Raw genomic sequence first — 15,794 nt, forward strand, 5'->3', positions numbered from 1 at the left:
TGAGGGGTCTTGGAGGGACTCAATCGCTTTAGCTAGTGAAGCCATGGACTGCGACAGTGACGAAGCCCACTCAGGGGGACTAGGTACACTGGGTTCTGTAGTGGCGGGGGCCTCCTGAGCGCATTCGGGATCACAGGCTTTGCAGAGTGGTGTGTACTCAGTCCCCATGGTAACAACATCTGGCAGGTGGTACATGAGGTAAAAAAAACACTGTATGTGTTTTGGTGGCCCTCTTAGATGTCTGGGAGTATGACATGATGTACCCCAGTCTGTCCTGACTCAATGCCCCAATAGAGAGTTTGGTGGCTAATTACCGGTGAAATACTGCAGAAAACGGGACCAATGGGTGTCGTAGCACAGCTCTTACCCAGGTCCGGTGGCCCTGTGAGATCCTCCCGGTGTTATCGATCTGGCCGGCGACAGCTGCTGGGATGTTGATTCTGTGATACTCTGTCCCCGTGGCAACGTGCTGAGAAGCGGCCAGTAAGGAAAAGATGGCCGCTGGGAGCAGGAAAGGCAGTCTTGCTCGGAGCAAGGAGTGTCATGTGGGTGAGCGGAGCCGCCGGCATGAAACGAGTGAGTGTGCAGAGCCTCCGGGTTGCGGCCTAGCAGACGCCGCCGAAGCCAGGGACTAAATAACTGGCGCTGGAAAAACCCGCGCGTGCGCTGCAGGAGCATCCCCCTTGCTGAGCCCGACCCGGGCACTTACCCATCCTGTCTGGAGGCCATTTGGAGGCCCTTTGAAGAAGTGCAGAGCTTGACTGCTCTGCCTGCAGGTCAGGGGCTGCAGCGTGGACAGTGCAGGAACCCTCCATCCACCATCCCTTTGATAGGGATGTGCTGAGGGACCGTCCGCCTCCTTCCATCACCCTGTTCAATCAGTGGTGATGCAGCGAGGGTGCACGGACGCCATAGATGCCTCTGTACATCCTAGAGGTTAACTCCCTAAGGATGCGTCAGGGCTGTTGGTCCGGCCATAAAAAGACTGGCTGTAGAAGGGGGTACGTGGAGGAGACCCGCCACGTTCCCGTCTGTTGTTGGTGTGGGGAGAGCGGTGCCATGAAGGGACCCGTCGCCCCTAAAACAGAGCTCAGGCATACCTTTCAACGGTGCAGGAGAGGGTATGAGGAGGCGACACTCCACGTTCAAGCCTGTTGTTGGTTGGGGGAGATCGGAACCCTGAAGGGATCCGTCGCCCTTACGATCCATAAAAAGAAAAAATATTAAAAGGTGAAAAATAGAATAAAAATTAAAATGAAATAAAAATTGTTGTCTGAATAGCTGACCCATGTGCCTCCTATGGACACTAAGCTTGAACTGGTTCGAGCTGGAGCCAGTGATAGGTGTACAGTATACTGCAGAGGAGGAAGAGTTAATTTTTATGTATTCACTTAGTGTCAGCCTCCTAGTGGCAGCAGCATACACCCATGGTCCTGTGTCCCCCAATGAGGCGAAGGAGAAAATTGCAAATATTGTTATGCCCAGCAAGAAACTTTGTGCCCAGCTTGTGCTTCTGGAGACATGCACCCCTTATTTTATTAAGCAAAGTCTTTCTGCTACAGCAAAATATCAAACTTGAGAACATCAACAGTGGTTTGGGCACACTGTTAGACTCAGAATGTTTGGGGGGTAGCAGGCATTTTGCATTGGGAGCAAGGATTTTCTTGGGCTTTTTGGGGGGATACGGGGGGGACAATGTCACATTTTTTGACAAGCCTACAACCTGCAGTAACCACCAATTGACCAAACCGCTGCATGACCAGCTCTATCCTCACCTACTGTATTCTCACCCATCCCTTGTAGATTGTGAGCCTTCGCGGGCAGGGTCCTCTCTCCTCCTGTACCAGTTATGACTTGTATTGTTTAAGATTATTGTACTTGTTTTTATTATGTATACCCCTCCTCATATGTAAAGCGCCATGGAATAAATGGCGCTATAACAATAAATAATAATAATTATTATTTTTTTATCACTTTGCTCACCGGTATTTTTGTCTAAATCCTTGAAAAATATGATTCAGACAGAGCAGCTTACAGAAACATTAACTATGAGGCAGATGGAGTCACTTTACCCTCCATGTTACCTCTGTTCCAGCAGTGTCCCCACTTTTAAGGCATGTACAGAAACCACTAAACAGACAGATAATGCTAAAAAAGAGGCGAGGCAGAGTTCAAAGTGACTACATCTGTCTCATTACAGTGAATAGTTCCTTTGGATTTTGCAACAGTTATTGTTCATTTAATTTGAAACCTCGGCTTAAGCGCTCAGCATCGAGCACAGGATAAATGTGAGCCGAGCCTTATACTGATTTGTGAGAGGCAGAATGAACAAAGAAACAATAGATCAAGAATTGTTCTTACATTGTTCACAGCTAAAAGTGATAAAACAAATGTGTTCTTCAGTTTAATAGAATTATAGTGATACCAGATTTATATAGATTTCACTGCCACAATGTCACGGGGGTACTGGGTAGACTACAGCTGATTACCCGGGCCCCTGCAATATCCCTCAGACTAGGGAAAACCCTGTCTGTCTCTCTCCCAGAATTTACACTAATGGTGTGCTTGTCTGGGCCGCCAGGCCTGACCCGGACTCCTGTTTCAGTCCTATGCTGAAACCTCCACCCGCCAACCAGTGATAAGACCACATACCAACCCCTACAGAAAGCACAGACAAGGAAAAAAACGCACCACGCCGCAGACACACAGGAAAACACTATAATGTGCACAGGGCAAAGCAAATATAGGAAGGAGAAATATGACAAAGGATAATACACCACCAGATACGATATTTCTTCTCCTAGACCACCACTTCAGACCGAGATCACCAGGCACAAGACACAAGCTATAATCGGCGACGCCCAAAGTCCAGAATGACTAATTAAAGGCCATGGGCGTGGCCCAGCCTCCAACCCGATTACCAGCTAGATTAACCCCGGACAACCTGGATAAAGTCTAGCCGACGCCACTGAGCGTATAGTGGACGAATGTGGAATTACCGCTGTCTGTTGGACGCCCTAGTGTGAATAGCGTCCGACATGACACACTTTTTCAGAACTATACCTTTTATTATTCTGCTGGCAGTGCTGTATGAGGGCTTCAATTCTGGAACTATTTTTTTTTTTTTCTAAGCAATTCACCGTGAGGTATAGGTGATAAGACAGATTTATTCTTCTGGTCACTGCGATTACAGTGGTACCAGATTTATATCTTTTGTTCATGCTTTGCTACTTTTGCACATCACAAACTATTTTTTACTAATCTAGTTTTGCCTCGCTATATTCTGAGAACTGTAACAGTTTTACTTTTTTGCCGACAAAGCTGTTATGAGGGCTTTTTTTGGAGGGGGCAAAGATGCCGTTTTCATTGATGACATTTTGATCGTTTTTCATTCTTTTTTTTTTTTGTCTCAATATAATAAAAAAAAAACTGCGTTTTTTTTTTTCATGCTTCTTTAACCCATATTGGGAACACCATAAAAAAAGATAATGTGACAGTTTTATAGACTGGGTAATTCTGGTTGTATTGCTTGTGCATAAAAAATGCATTTTGAATGCCAAATAATTTTTTCAGGATTTTTCATGTTTATTTTTTAACAACTTTTATAGGATTTGTATTTAGTTTTTGACTTGGACACTTAACACTTTGATTGCTGGTTTAATACACTGCAACACCTATGCATTGCAGTGTGTTATACTTGTCAGTTTCATAATGACATAAAGCATGTTAGACCCTACTCATGGCCACCGAAAGTGGCAGACCCAGAGGGCATTGCTTATCCTTGGGTTGTCAAAGCACCCCACAATCACTTAATGGAGGGACGAGGAGGGGGCAATCGGGTGAGAGAGGGAGCCTTATCTCTCTCACAACCATCTAGATCCACGGTCACTATTGACCACGTGCATCTGGAGGGTTAAACAGCCAGGAATGGTGCTGGCACCGACCCTTGCTGTTGCTGCAAGAGAACGGGTTGACAGTTAAGTCATGCCTGCATGATCACCAACACTAACCTGTACTCCTTCCCAACTATGAAGTTAAATGTCATTATAGGGTTAAATAAGTATGGATTTATACATTCAATACTAGCTCTCTTGAATGCCTCACCTGATCTAGCACCTATAGGAATTTCATCCACCTCTTCTTTAAACTGCTGTTCGCCTTCACCACCATCAATTACTACAATATTCAGACTGGCATTCTAGATTATACAGAAAAAATGCAATCAGTACAATAAGGAGTGGTACTATATATATTTAAACAAATAATAAATGTAGAAATAAAGGAAATTAATAACTACTTTGTTCTTAATTAGTCTAAAAAATTTTTTATTTTTACTCCAGACAAAACACTCCTTCACGGCAATGGTGTATGTGAGCGTATACATGCTCTCATCTCCTTTTCCTGTGTATAGCGGCCATTTGCTGCACAAAGGAGAACACAGCTGCTATACAGCAGAGGAGATGAGAGAGCACACACTGACATTGTGCATATTCTCATCTCCCTCTCCTTTTAGCATTGGCCGACGTTTTTTTGTAATCCTGAATGCGGCAAGCAGCAGCTATACACAAAAGAGGGGAATAAAAATGTAGCCCCTGCACACTCACACTGTGTATGCAGGGGCTCGGCCGCTCCAGTGTCCGTACGTGCAGGGCTGGAGTTACCATAAGGAGAGGGAGGAGTATTGCAACTGAGAGAGTGGAAAGGTGAACTGAGTTCTTGGCCACACCAAGGGTGTACCGCAGCCCCCTCACTTACACAGAGTTAGAAACAACTTTTGGACTTTAATATTTTTATATTACTCTTTTTTTCTTCTTTATTTTTAACCCCTTTACCCCCCCCAAGGGTGGTTTGCATGTTAATGACCGAGCCAATTTTTACAATTCTGACCACTGTCCCTTTATAAGGCCAGTCTCACACGTCCAGATAATTCTGGTACCGGAGAAAACGGTCCCGGAGTTATCTGTGTCCGTGAGCTCACGTAGGCCATCCGTGTGGCACACGTGCGGCAGCCTGTGCCGCCTGGGTACCACACGGACCGTGCAGGAGAGACAGCGCTACAGTAAGCGCTGTCCCCCCAGCATGGTGCTGAAGCCGCCATTCATCCGTTCTCTCCAGCTCGCTGGGGAGAAGGGATGAAAAATCTTTTTTTTTTTGTTTTTTTGTGTTTAAAATAAACTTTAGGGCATCCTCCCCCCTCCCACCCCTGTGCGCCCGGCCGCCGGCATTAAAATACTCACCCGCCTCCCTCGACGCTTGCTCTCCGCCTCGCAGCTTTTCCTGTATGAGCAGTCACGTGGTGCCACTCATTACAGTTGATGAATATGCGGCTCCACCTCCCATAGGGGTGGAGCCACATATTCATCACTGACCGCTCATACAGGACAAGCTGCGGCGCTGAGAGAAAGCGTCGAGGGAGGCGAGTGAGTATTTTAATGCCGGCGGCCGGGCGCACAGGGGGTGGGAGGGGGGAGGATGCCCTAAAGTTTATTTTAAACACAAAAAAACAAAAAAAGATTTTTCATCCCTTCTCCCCAGCGAGCGCTGGAGAGAACGGATGAATGGCGGCTTCAGCACCATGCTGGGGGGACAGCACTTACTGTAGCGCTGTCTCCAGCACGGCACACGGACTGCACACAGAAAACATCCTTGTTCGGTACGTGTTTTACACGGACCCATTGACTTTAATGGGTCCGTGTAATCCGTGCGCTCCCACGAACACTGACATGTCTCCGTGTTTTCCAAACGGACACACGGTCCGAGAAAACACGCTGACATGTGCAGAGACACATTGATTTTAATGTGTCTACGTGTGTCAGTGTCTCCAGTACGTGAGGAAACTGTCACCTCACGTACCGGAGCCACTGACGTGTGAAACCGGCCTAAGGTAATACCTCCGGAACACTTCAACGGATCTTGGGATTCTGAGATTGTTTTCTCGTGACATATTGTACTTCACGTTAGTGGTAAAATTTCTTCAATATAAATTGCGTTTATTTGTGTAAAAAACGGAAATTTGGAAAATTTAGCAATTTTCAAACTTTGACTTTTTATGCCCTTAAAACAGAAATGTGTCACACAAAATAGTTATTAATTAACATTTCCCACATGTCTACTTTACATCAGCACAATTTTGGAACCACATTTTTAAAAGGGTTAAAAGTTAACCAGTGATTTCTCATTTTTACAACAAAATTTACAAAACCATTTTTTTAGGGACCACCTCACATTTGAAGTCACTTTGAGGGGTCTATATGACAGACTTTAATATTTTTATATTACTCTTTTTTTTCTTCTTTATTTTTAACCCCTTTAGCCCCGAGGGTGGTTTGCATGTTAATGACCGAGCCAATTTTTACAATTCTGACCACTGTCCCTTTATAAGGTAATACCTCCGGAACACTTCAACGGATCTTGGGATTCTGAGATTGTTTTTTCGTGACATATTGTACTTCACGTTAGTGGTAAAATTTCTTCAATATATATTGCGTTTATTTGTGTAAAAAATGGAAATTTGGAAAATTTAGCAATTTTCAAACTTTGACTTTTTATGCCCTTAAAACAGAAATATGTCACACAAAATAGTTATTAATTAACATTTCCCACATGTCTACTTTACATCAGCAAAATTTTGGAACCACATTTTTAAAAGGGTTAAAAGTTAACCAGTGATTTCTCATTTTTACAACAAAATTTACAAAACCATTTTTTTAGGGACCACCTCACATTTGAAGTCACTTTGAGGGGTCTATATGGCAGAAAATACCCAAAAGTGACAGCATTCAAAAAACTGCACCCCTCAAGCTGATCAAAACCACATTCAAGAAGTTTATTAACTCTTCAGGTGTTTCACCGGAGCAAAAGCAACGTGGAAGGAAAAAAGTGAACATTTAACTTTTTAGTCACAAAAATGATCTTTTAGCAACATTTTGTTTATTTTGACAAGGGTAAAAGGAGAAAATGAACAGATAAACTTGTTGTGCAATTTCTCCTGAGTACGCAGATACCCCATAAGTGGGGGGAGAACCACTGTTTGGACGCACGGCAGGGCTTGGAAGGGAAGGAGCGTCATTTGACTTTTTCAAACTAAAATTGGCTGGAACTGAGATCGGATGCCATGTTTGGCGAGCCCCTGATGTGCCTAAATGTTGGAAACTCCCCACAATTTACCCCATTTTGGAAACTAGACCTCCTAAGGAACTTATCTAGATGTGTGGTGAGCACTTTGAATCCCCAAAGATTTCACTAAAGTTTATAACGCCCGGGCGTGAAAATAAAAAATCTTTTGTTTTAAACAAACAAGATCGTTTAGTTCCCAATTTTTTATTTTCCCAAGGGTAACGGGTAGAATTGGACCCCAAAAGTTGTTGTCCAATTTGTCCTGAGTACGTTGATACCCCATATGTGGAGGGAAGACCACTGTTTGGTCGCACGGCAGGGCTCGGAAGGGAAGGAGCGCAGTTTGACTTTTTCAAACCAAAATTGGCTGTAATTGAGATTGGAAGCCATGTCTCATTTGGTGAGCCCCTGATGTGCCTAAACGGTGGAAACCCCCAACAAGTGACCCCATTTTGGAAACTAGACCCCCTAAGGAACTTATCTAGATGAGTGGTGAGAACTTTGAACCCCCAAGTGTTTCACTGAAGTTTATAATGCCCGGGTGTGAAAATAAAAAATCCTATTTTTTGCCCACAAAAATGATCTTTCTGTCGCTAGGAGGCTGACACTAGGCAAAAAAAGGAAAATAGCTCTGTGGTGAAATATGTATATATATATATATATATATATATATATATATATATATATATATATATATATATATATATATATATATATATATATGTGTGTAGTGACATATGTCTAGGGTTATATGTGTGACTAGTGATAATGTTAACATCTGTCCTTTAGGCAAGTTAATCCTAGGTGTTAACAGGTACTTCCTTGGGATTAGTAGACATTGTGTCTCCCTATCTCACCAGGAGGTCTGGCTAAGGCCAAGAACAAAGGAACACTTGACACCTCTGAGGTCTTGGAGGGGAGATGCTGAATTGCAGCCTGAGGTAATCTACCCCTGAGAACCTCTCCACAGAGAGAATAATATATTCATTGGGGGCGCGGCCGTGGCCCAATCAAACAGGCAGCAGTTATGATAGTGTCCTGAGAGGCCGGTCTAGAAACCTGACCTCAGACCAAAGTTATAAATTTAGGCTGCAGACAGAGAATTGTGTTCACACGATGAGGGCAGCCTGAGAAGCTGTTGTGATCCAATCTACATTCGTCCTACCCTCAGGGAGCAGAAGCAACTACCAGTTAGATAACTTCTGTAAGTTTCTCCTGTTTATTTTGATACTGTTTTGCATAAGTTGTATGTCTTTTTATTATCATATTTTTATACCTTTTCTTATTGTAAGCACTGACCCTTTTGTTATTAAAGTATAAAACTTTAACAAGTTGAACCTTGAATGTTCTAAAGAATCCATAGCCTAAAGGTGTGTGAGCCTCATGAGTGATAGACATATTTTTATTTGTATTATACTGATTAGTATTATACTGATGGCCCCGGCAGAGCTGCTGTGCCTGCTCTGCCGGGGCCATCTTTGTTCCGTGTCCCTGCTCTTCAGACTCACTGCTTCTGCCTTGGAACCCGGTCTAGGGGAACAACGCTATCCTGGGTCTTCTGCTGCAGGCTCAGCTTTCTCTCTCCTTTGCCTTCTTTTATATCTCTCCTCAGCAGTTCCTCTCCTCAGCAGTACCTCAAGCTTGACTTATGCTCAACTCTGCAGAGGATTCTCGCCCCCACTCTAGACCCACTGTGGTTCATTACGCTTGTGCCCGCTTTTGCAAAATAAAGTGGTCCATGGGTCAATCCTCTCCTTTCTGCCCGTGCTGCAGTCCTTCCACCATGTTTGCCCCACAGGAGCGCCCTAACGCCCGGGATGCGAGCACACCCCTCCCCCCGGAGTGGGCTGTTGCTATGTCTCAGTCGGTCTCTGACCTGACTAAAGTTTCCCAGTCCCTGGTTCAGGTCCTAGAATGCCTTCCACATATCTGCGGCCACCAGTGCTCCGAAAGCCTCTCAGAGCGATTCGCAAGCACCTGACCACGACCTTAGCAGGGACCGATCGGATAAAAGGTCTAGAAAGCGAGCTCGCTCTAGCTCCTCATCCAGCTCCCCGGGCCCCTCTGTATCTCCAAGGATGCCCCCCTCTCCCCATTCCTCCTCCTCAGAGGCGGCTTGTGGGTCGGATTTGCTATCCCAGTCCGGATCTGATTCTGATACCGACCAGACTTCAAAGATGCAGGAAATGGTAGGTAGCCTTATCCTGGCTATTACGCAAACTCAAACTGAAAGAGGATGATGTTCCTGCTGAGCAACAATCCGTCTCCTTCAAACGGGTAAAACGTCCTTCCCGGACCTTTCCTAATCATAAGGAGTTTGAGGCGACTATGGCTAAACATTGGGAACATCCAGGTAAGCGCTTCTCGGGAAGGAAGCAGCTGGACATTCTCTATCCCTTTAGTCTCGATCTTGTCGGAAAGTGGGCAGAATCACCTGTAGTGGACCCGCCGGTCTCCCGCCTATCTTCCAAAACAGTTCTGTCTTTGCCGGACGGCACGTCTCTTAAGGACGCTACAGACAGGCAGATTGAGTCCCTGGCCAAGTCGGCCTTTGAAGCGACTGGTGCCTCTCTCTACCCCAGCTTCGCCTCTACTTGGGTGGTGAAGTCCATCTCCGCCTGGGCCAAAATACTTCGCCAGGGCAGCAGCCCCTCCGGATGAGCTGGCAGATTTGGCGGACCAGATTGCTCATGCCGGAAAATACCTTTTGGCTGCCTCCTTGGATTCGGCTGCCTGTAGCGCCAGAGCTAGCAGCAACATCATTGCCATACGCCGCATCCTTTGGTTGAAGGCGTGGAATGCGGATCCAACATCTAAAAAGTCTCTCACCAACCTGGCCTTTCAGGGTTCTAGGCTTTTTGGGTCCAGGCTGGACCAGATAATTTCGGACGCAACTGGGGGGGGGGGAAGAGTATTTCTCTTCCTCAGTCCAGACCTAAACGTCCCTTTAACAAGGAAGGGCCCCTGCCTTTTCGATATTTCTCCTCTTCAGGCTCCTCAGGGACTACCTCCCAGGATGACCGCTCGTCTGCCCCAAAGGAAAGAAGGAAGCCATCCTTCAGACCTGCACCTCACTGGAGGCCTAAGGGCCACCCCTCAAGGTCTTCGAGGTCCCTCTCTCACAAATTCCTCTCTAAGTGACGGGTCACCCCCACCTGGAAATATTTCCAGGGTGGGAGGCAGACTTCTTCTTTTCAGAGACCCTTGGTTGTCGGTGGTCGACGAAACCTGGGTCAGAGAAATTGTTACGTCCGGTTACAAGATCGACTTTTCTTCTCCCCAGGCAGATGTTTCTTTCTATCTCGCCCGCCAAAACTGCCATCCCAAGCCCCAGGGATTCTTCAGGCCGTCTCTTCCCTTCTTCGTTCAGGAGTAATTATACCCGTTCCTTGGAACGAACAATTTTCAGGGTTCTACTCCAATCTTTTTGTAGTCCCAAAAAAAGATGGATCGCTCCGTCCCATCTTGGACCTCAAGCAGCTGAACCATCAGGTTCGGATCCGCCACTTCAGGATGGAGTCCTTACGCTCGGTGATCACCTCCATGGAACCAGGAGAATTTCTTTGTTCCTTAGACATCTAGGATGCTTATCTCCACATTCTGATTTGTGTGCAACACCAGAGATTCCTGCGGTTTGTGAACCAGGAGGATCATTATCAATTCACAGCCCTTCCTTTCAGCCTGGCGTCTACTCCCAGAGTATTCATTAAGGTCATGGTGGCGGTCATGGCATCCTTCGCTCCAAGGGGATTCTCATAATCCCCTACCTGGACAATCTTCTGATCAAGGGACTGTCCCGACAAGACTGCAACCAGAGTCTTCAGATCACTCTGGACACTCTGATCCGTCTAGGCAGGATAGTCAACAGGGAGGTCCTCTCTAATCCCAGCTCTGCGCCTGGTGTTTCTAAGTATGCAGTTCAACACAGCTCAAGCTCGTGTCTTTCTTCCAAAGGAGAAGTTTGCCTCTCTCTGCCAGGGGATCCGCTCTCTAAAGCGTCCAGCCCCCCTTCCTCTACGGTCCTGCATGAAGGTCCTGGGGAAAATGATTGCCTCCATGGAAGCCGTGCCTTTTTGCCCAGCTCCACACACTGCCCCTTTAGCTGGCCCTCTTGCCTGCTTGGGACAAGAGAACTGTTTCCTTGGACCGACCGGTTCTCCTGCCTCTCAGAGTGAGGCAATCCCGGACTTGGTGGTTGCTGTCCGCCTCGGTCCTGCGTGGGAGGTCTTTTCTCCCTCTCCGATGGCAGGTCATCACCACCGATGCCAGTCTCCTCGGCTGGGGAATGGTCTTCCTTCATCACGCAGCGCAGGGTCGCTGGAACGCTCAGGAAGCCCTTCTCCCCATTAATCTTTTAGAGATCAGGGCAATCTTCCTTGTTCTTCTTCACTGGCAGTCGCTCCTCGCAGGCAAGCCGGTCCGCATTCAGTCGGATAACGCCACGGCTGTGGCTTACATACATCATCAAGGCGGAACCCGCAGCAATCAGGCCATGTCAGAGGTGACAAGGATCCTGAGATGGGCGGAACGGCACGTCCCTGCCACTTCAGCCGTTCATATTCGAGGGGTGGAAATTTGGGCAGCCGATTTTCTGAGCCGACAGGGTCTCGCATCAGGCGAGTGGTCTCTCAATCCTGCCATATTCAATCAAATATAGCAGAGGTGACATCTCGGATGAACTACAAGGTTCCTCAGTTCGTAGCCAGGGCTCGGGATCTGCTGGCCATCGGTTGAAATGCCCTGGTGATCCCATGGCCCCAGTTTCAGCTGCCTTATCTTTTTCTGTCTCTCCCCTTGATTCCGAGAGTTGTAAAAAGATAAAGGCAGAAGGGATTCCCATAATCCTGATAGCTCCAGACTGGCCAAGATGGGCCTGGTACGCGAAGTTGGTGAACATCAGTCAACTATACAACGCACTTTGCACAAGGAGAAGCTGTATGGGAGAGTGATGCGAAAGAAGCCGTTTCTGCAAGCACGCCACAAACAGAGTCGGCTGAGGTATGCAAAAGCACATTTGGAGAAGCCAATTTCTTTTTGGAAGAAGGTCCTGTGGACTCATGAAACCAAGATTGAGTTGTTTGGTAATACAAAAAGGCGTTATGCATGGCAGCAAAAAAACACAGTGCGTTGTATAGTTGACCGATGCACAGTGACACCATCTGCAGCAAGTTGATGCTGCAGCTCTCTGGAGATGGTCTGAGGATTGTCCTTGACTGATCTCACCATTCTTCTTCTCTGCCTTTCTGATGTTTTTCTTGGCCTGCCACTTCTGGCCCTAACAAGAACTGTACCTGTGTTCTTTCATTTCCTTACTATGTTCCTCACAGCGGAAATTGACAGGTTAAATCTCTGAGACAGCTTTTTGGATCCTTCCCCTGAACAACTATGTTGAATAATCTTTGTTTTCAGATCATTTGACAGTTGTTTTGAGGAGCCCAAGATGCCACTCTTCAGAGGAGATTCAAACAGGAGAGCAACTTGCAAGTGGCCACTTTAAGTAGCTTTTCTCATGATTGCATACACCTGGCTATGAAGTTCAAAGCTCAATGAGGTTACAAAACCAAAAAAAGTGCTTTAGTAAGTCAGTAAAAAGTAGGTAGAAGTATTTAAAACAAGAAAATGATAAGGGTGCCCATACTTATGCACCTGTCAAATTTTGTTTGAATGCAGATTGCACATTTTCTGTTAGTACAATAAACCTCATTTCAAGGCAGAAACATTACTGTGTCCAACAGTTATTAGATATATGAAACTGAAATAGCTTAAGATTAATAGGGGTGCCCAAACTTTTTCATATGACTGTGTTTCACATACATCTAACCACTCGTTCTAACTTATTATCTCAGTATACGTTTACTGAATCGCATATAACGTCGACCTTGAAACTTGGAGATCGATACCCAATAACTATTTACATTACAATAAATAAAAATTAACATTTCTGTTGGAAAAACCGACGCATCTGTAAATGTGGTTTGGGCAAATCCCCTCCACATCAATATTCTTAGGCACTTGTTAGATAGTGACGGGTGTTGAGTTCCAGAAGTCCCATATTTTAGAGAATTTCCCAGGGCACCCTCTATTTTGATAGACCGTGTTTTCATATGGAATCACTGAATTGACAAGTTCTACCCAGGATCTCAGTGTTGGGTGTAAACTACCCATCCATCTCAGAGCAATTAATTTCCTAGCCAAAAATAGCGTCTCTCTGAGAAATATTTTAATATAATGGTCCCAATTATCTTCTTCCACAACCTCAAACAGGCACACCAAGGGATCCAGGGGAATTGGTATTGCTATTAGGGATGACAAGAAGGTGGTAGCCTCCTGCTAGAATGTATGTATTACTGGACACCTCCACATCATGTGTATGAAGTCAGCCTCCAACTCATGACACCTCGAGCATTCTGAGGTCTGAGAACAACCCATTTTAAGTCCGCTTTCTTGGCATTCTTTCTGTTCCCACCCTTGGAACTCCTTTTGGACATCAAATGGTTACCTGTGTCCCCCAATGAAGCGATAAAAAAAGAGGGATTTTTGGTACTCACTGTAAAATCTCTTCCTTGGTGCCTTCATTGGGGGACACAGCACCCTCCCTAATGTTTGTACCATTGTTGGGCCTTTGTTTTGGGTTGGTACATATGTTGAGCTTTTCGTTGTTTCTCCTACTGCTTTTACACCAACTGAGTTGCTTTGTGCCTGTCGGTGGCTGTATACTGCTGGGGAGGAGCTATTTTCCTTTTTTTGCCAAGTGTCAGCCTCCTAGCGATAGCAGCATACACATATCTGTGTCCCCCAATGAAGGCTCCAAGAAAGAGATTTTACGGTGAGTACCAAAAATCCCTCTTTTAGTCCCCAATTTTATTATTTTCTCAAGGGTAACAAGAGAAATTGAACCCCAAAAGTTGTTGTCCAATTTGTCCTGAGTATGCTGGTAATCTATATGTCTGGGAAAACTACTGTTTGGACACACGTTGGGGCTCGGAAGGGAAGTAGTGACGTTTTGAAATGCAGACTTTAATGGAATGGTCTGCGGGCATCATGTTCCGTTTGCAGAGCCCCTGATCTGCATAAACAGTAGAAACCACCCACAAGTGACCCCATTTTGGAAACTAGACCCCTAAGGAACTTATCTAGATGTGTGGTGAGAACATTGAGCCCCCAAGTGTTTCTCTAAAGTTTATAATGCCCGGGCGTGAAAATAAAAAATCTTATTTTTTGCCCACAAAAATGATCTTTTAGTCCCCAATTTTTTATTTTCCCAATGGTAACAGGAGAAATTGGACACCAAATGTTGTTGTCCAATTTGACCTGAGTACGCTGGTACCCCATATGTGGGAAAAAACTGTTTGGGCACACATCGGGGCTCTAAAGGGAAGTAGTGACATTTTGGAATGCAGACTTTGATGGAATGGTCTGAGGGTGTCACGTTCCAGTTGCAGAGCCCCTGATGTGCCTAAACAGTAAAAAAAAAAACACAAGTGACATCATTAACTAGACCTCCAAGGAACTTATCTAGATGTGCCCACTTTTTGGAACTAATCTACTGTTTCCTGTAAATCTAAGTAAATTAGTAGTGCATGGAGGTGTAAAATTTGAAGCAATTTTTCATACACAGGCCAGGTTTGTCAGGGCAGGTGTCGCATTGATAAATGGTGTCCTTGCGTATTCCCCTTTTGTAACACACTCGGCACCTTTTTGCGGCTTACTTTTTCTTTCAGTTGGCGGGACCACCCCTGGGAAATGCTAACCTGGTATGATACGAGCACCAGTTCTGGAAGCACTGGGGCCCGCTCCTTCCTGAGTGCCAAATATCAGTGCCTTAACCACTACCTCCTGGAACTGAAGGTATGACGTATTGTTGTGGCGTGCACATCGTGACAGCAGGAAAGCGTTGAGCATTGCAATTTGTACGATGTGCACGGACAGCTTTTTTTACCACACCTTGGTCTTTCTCAAAGCACTGTACGGTTAGAGGAGTTGATCGGAGAGATTCACGCCCTTCATGTTTTTGTTGTACCCCAGTACACAGTTCGGTTTGCTGACCTGTGTAGAGGTACCCCGTACAGTGCTGAGGGTGCTGCCATCACCGTGTATGGTGGTCAAGAGAAAGACATCCCTCTTGTCCTTGTACTTAACCACTAGCAGGTGGTCGCTACATTGGGCTCTGCTGTCACCCCTTCTGAGCATCGGCCCAAGTAGCGTTTTCGTGAGGCTTCTCTGATTTTTACGGACAGTACCGCAGGCTGTGGTACCTTGCGCAGAGAGTGATTTGAAGAGTGGGATGCTGGAATAAAAGTTATCGGTGTAGAGGTGATAACCTTTATCCAGCAGTGGGTGCACCAAATCCCACACAATTTTCCCACTCACTCCCATGACAGGGGGACACTCAGGGTGTTTAATCCTGGTGTCCTTTCCTTCGTATACTCTCAATACTCTAAAGCTGCAGGTGTACCCTGAGGTACTGAGGTACTCTCACACAGCTTATAGAGTTTGATTCCGTACCTGGCCCTCTTGCTGGGCAGGCACTGACGGAATCTGAGCCTTCCCTTAAAATGAACCAAGGACTCATCCACGCAGACGTTCCTTTGGGGCACGTACACTTCAGCAAACTTTTTGTTGAAGTGTTCGATGACTGGCTGAACTTTGAACAGATGGTCAAAGTTGGGGTCATCTCG

General features: G+C 45.8%; 1 protein-coding gene across 3 annotated transcripts in view; it reads right to left on the reverse strand.

Moving 5' to 3' along the window:
• Positions 1-15,794, reverse strand: part of LOC143764871 (uncharacterized) — a 123,563-nt gene that overhangs the window by 26,899 nt on the left and 80,870 nt on the right. For all 3 annotated transcript variants that reach the window (XM_077250926.1, XM_077250927.1, XM_077250929.1), the window contains exon 7: positions 4,105-4,198. In XM_077250926.1, coding sequence (XP_077107041.1) covers positions 4,105-4,198 — 94 coding nt within the window. The remainder of the gene's footprint in view (positions 1-4,104; positions 4,199-15,794) is intronic.

The sequence above is a fragment of the Ranitomeya variabilis genome, chromosome 4 (assembly GCF_051348905.1).
Source record: "Ranitomeya variabilis isolate aRanVar5 chromosome 4, aRanVar5.hap1, whole genome shotgun sequence".
Classification (NCBI taxonomy): Eukaryota; Metazoa; Chordata; class Amphibia; order Anura; family Dendrobatidae; genus Ranitomeya; species Ranitomeya variabilis.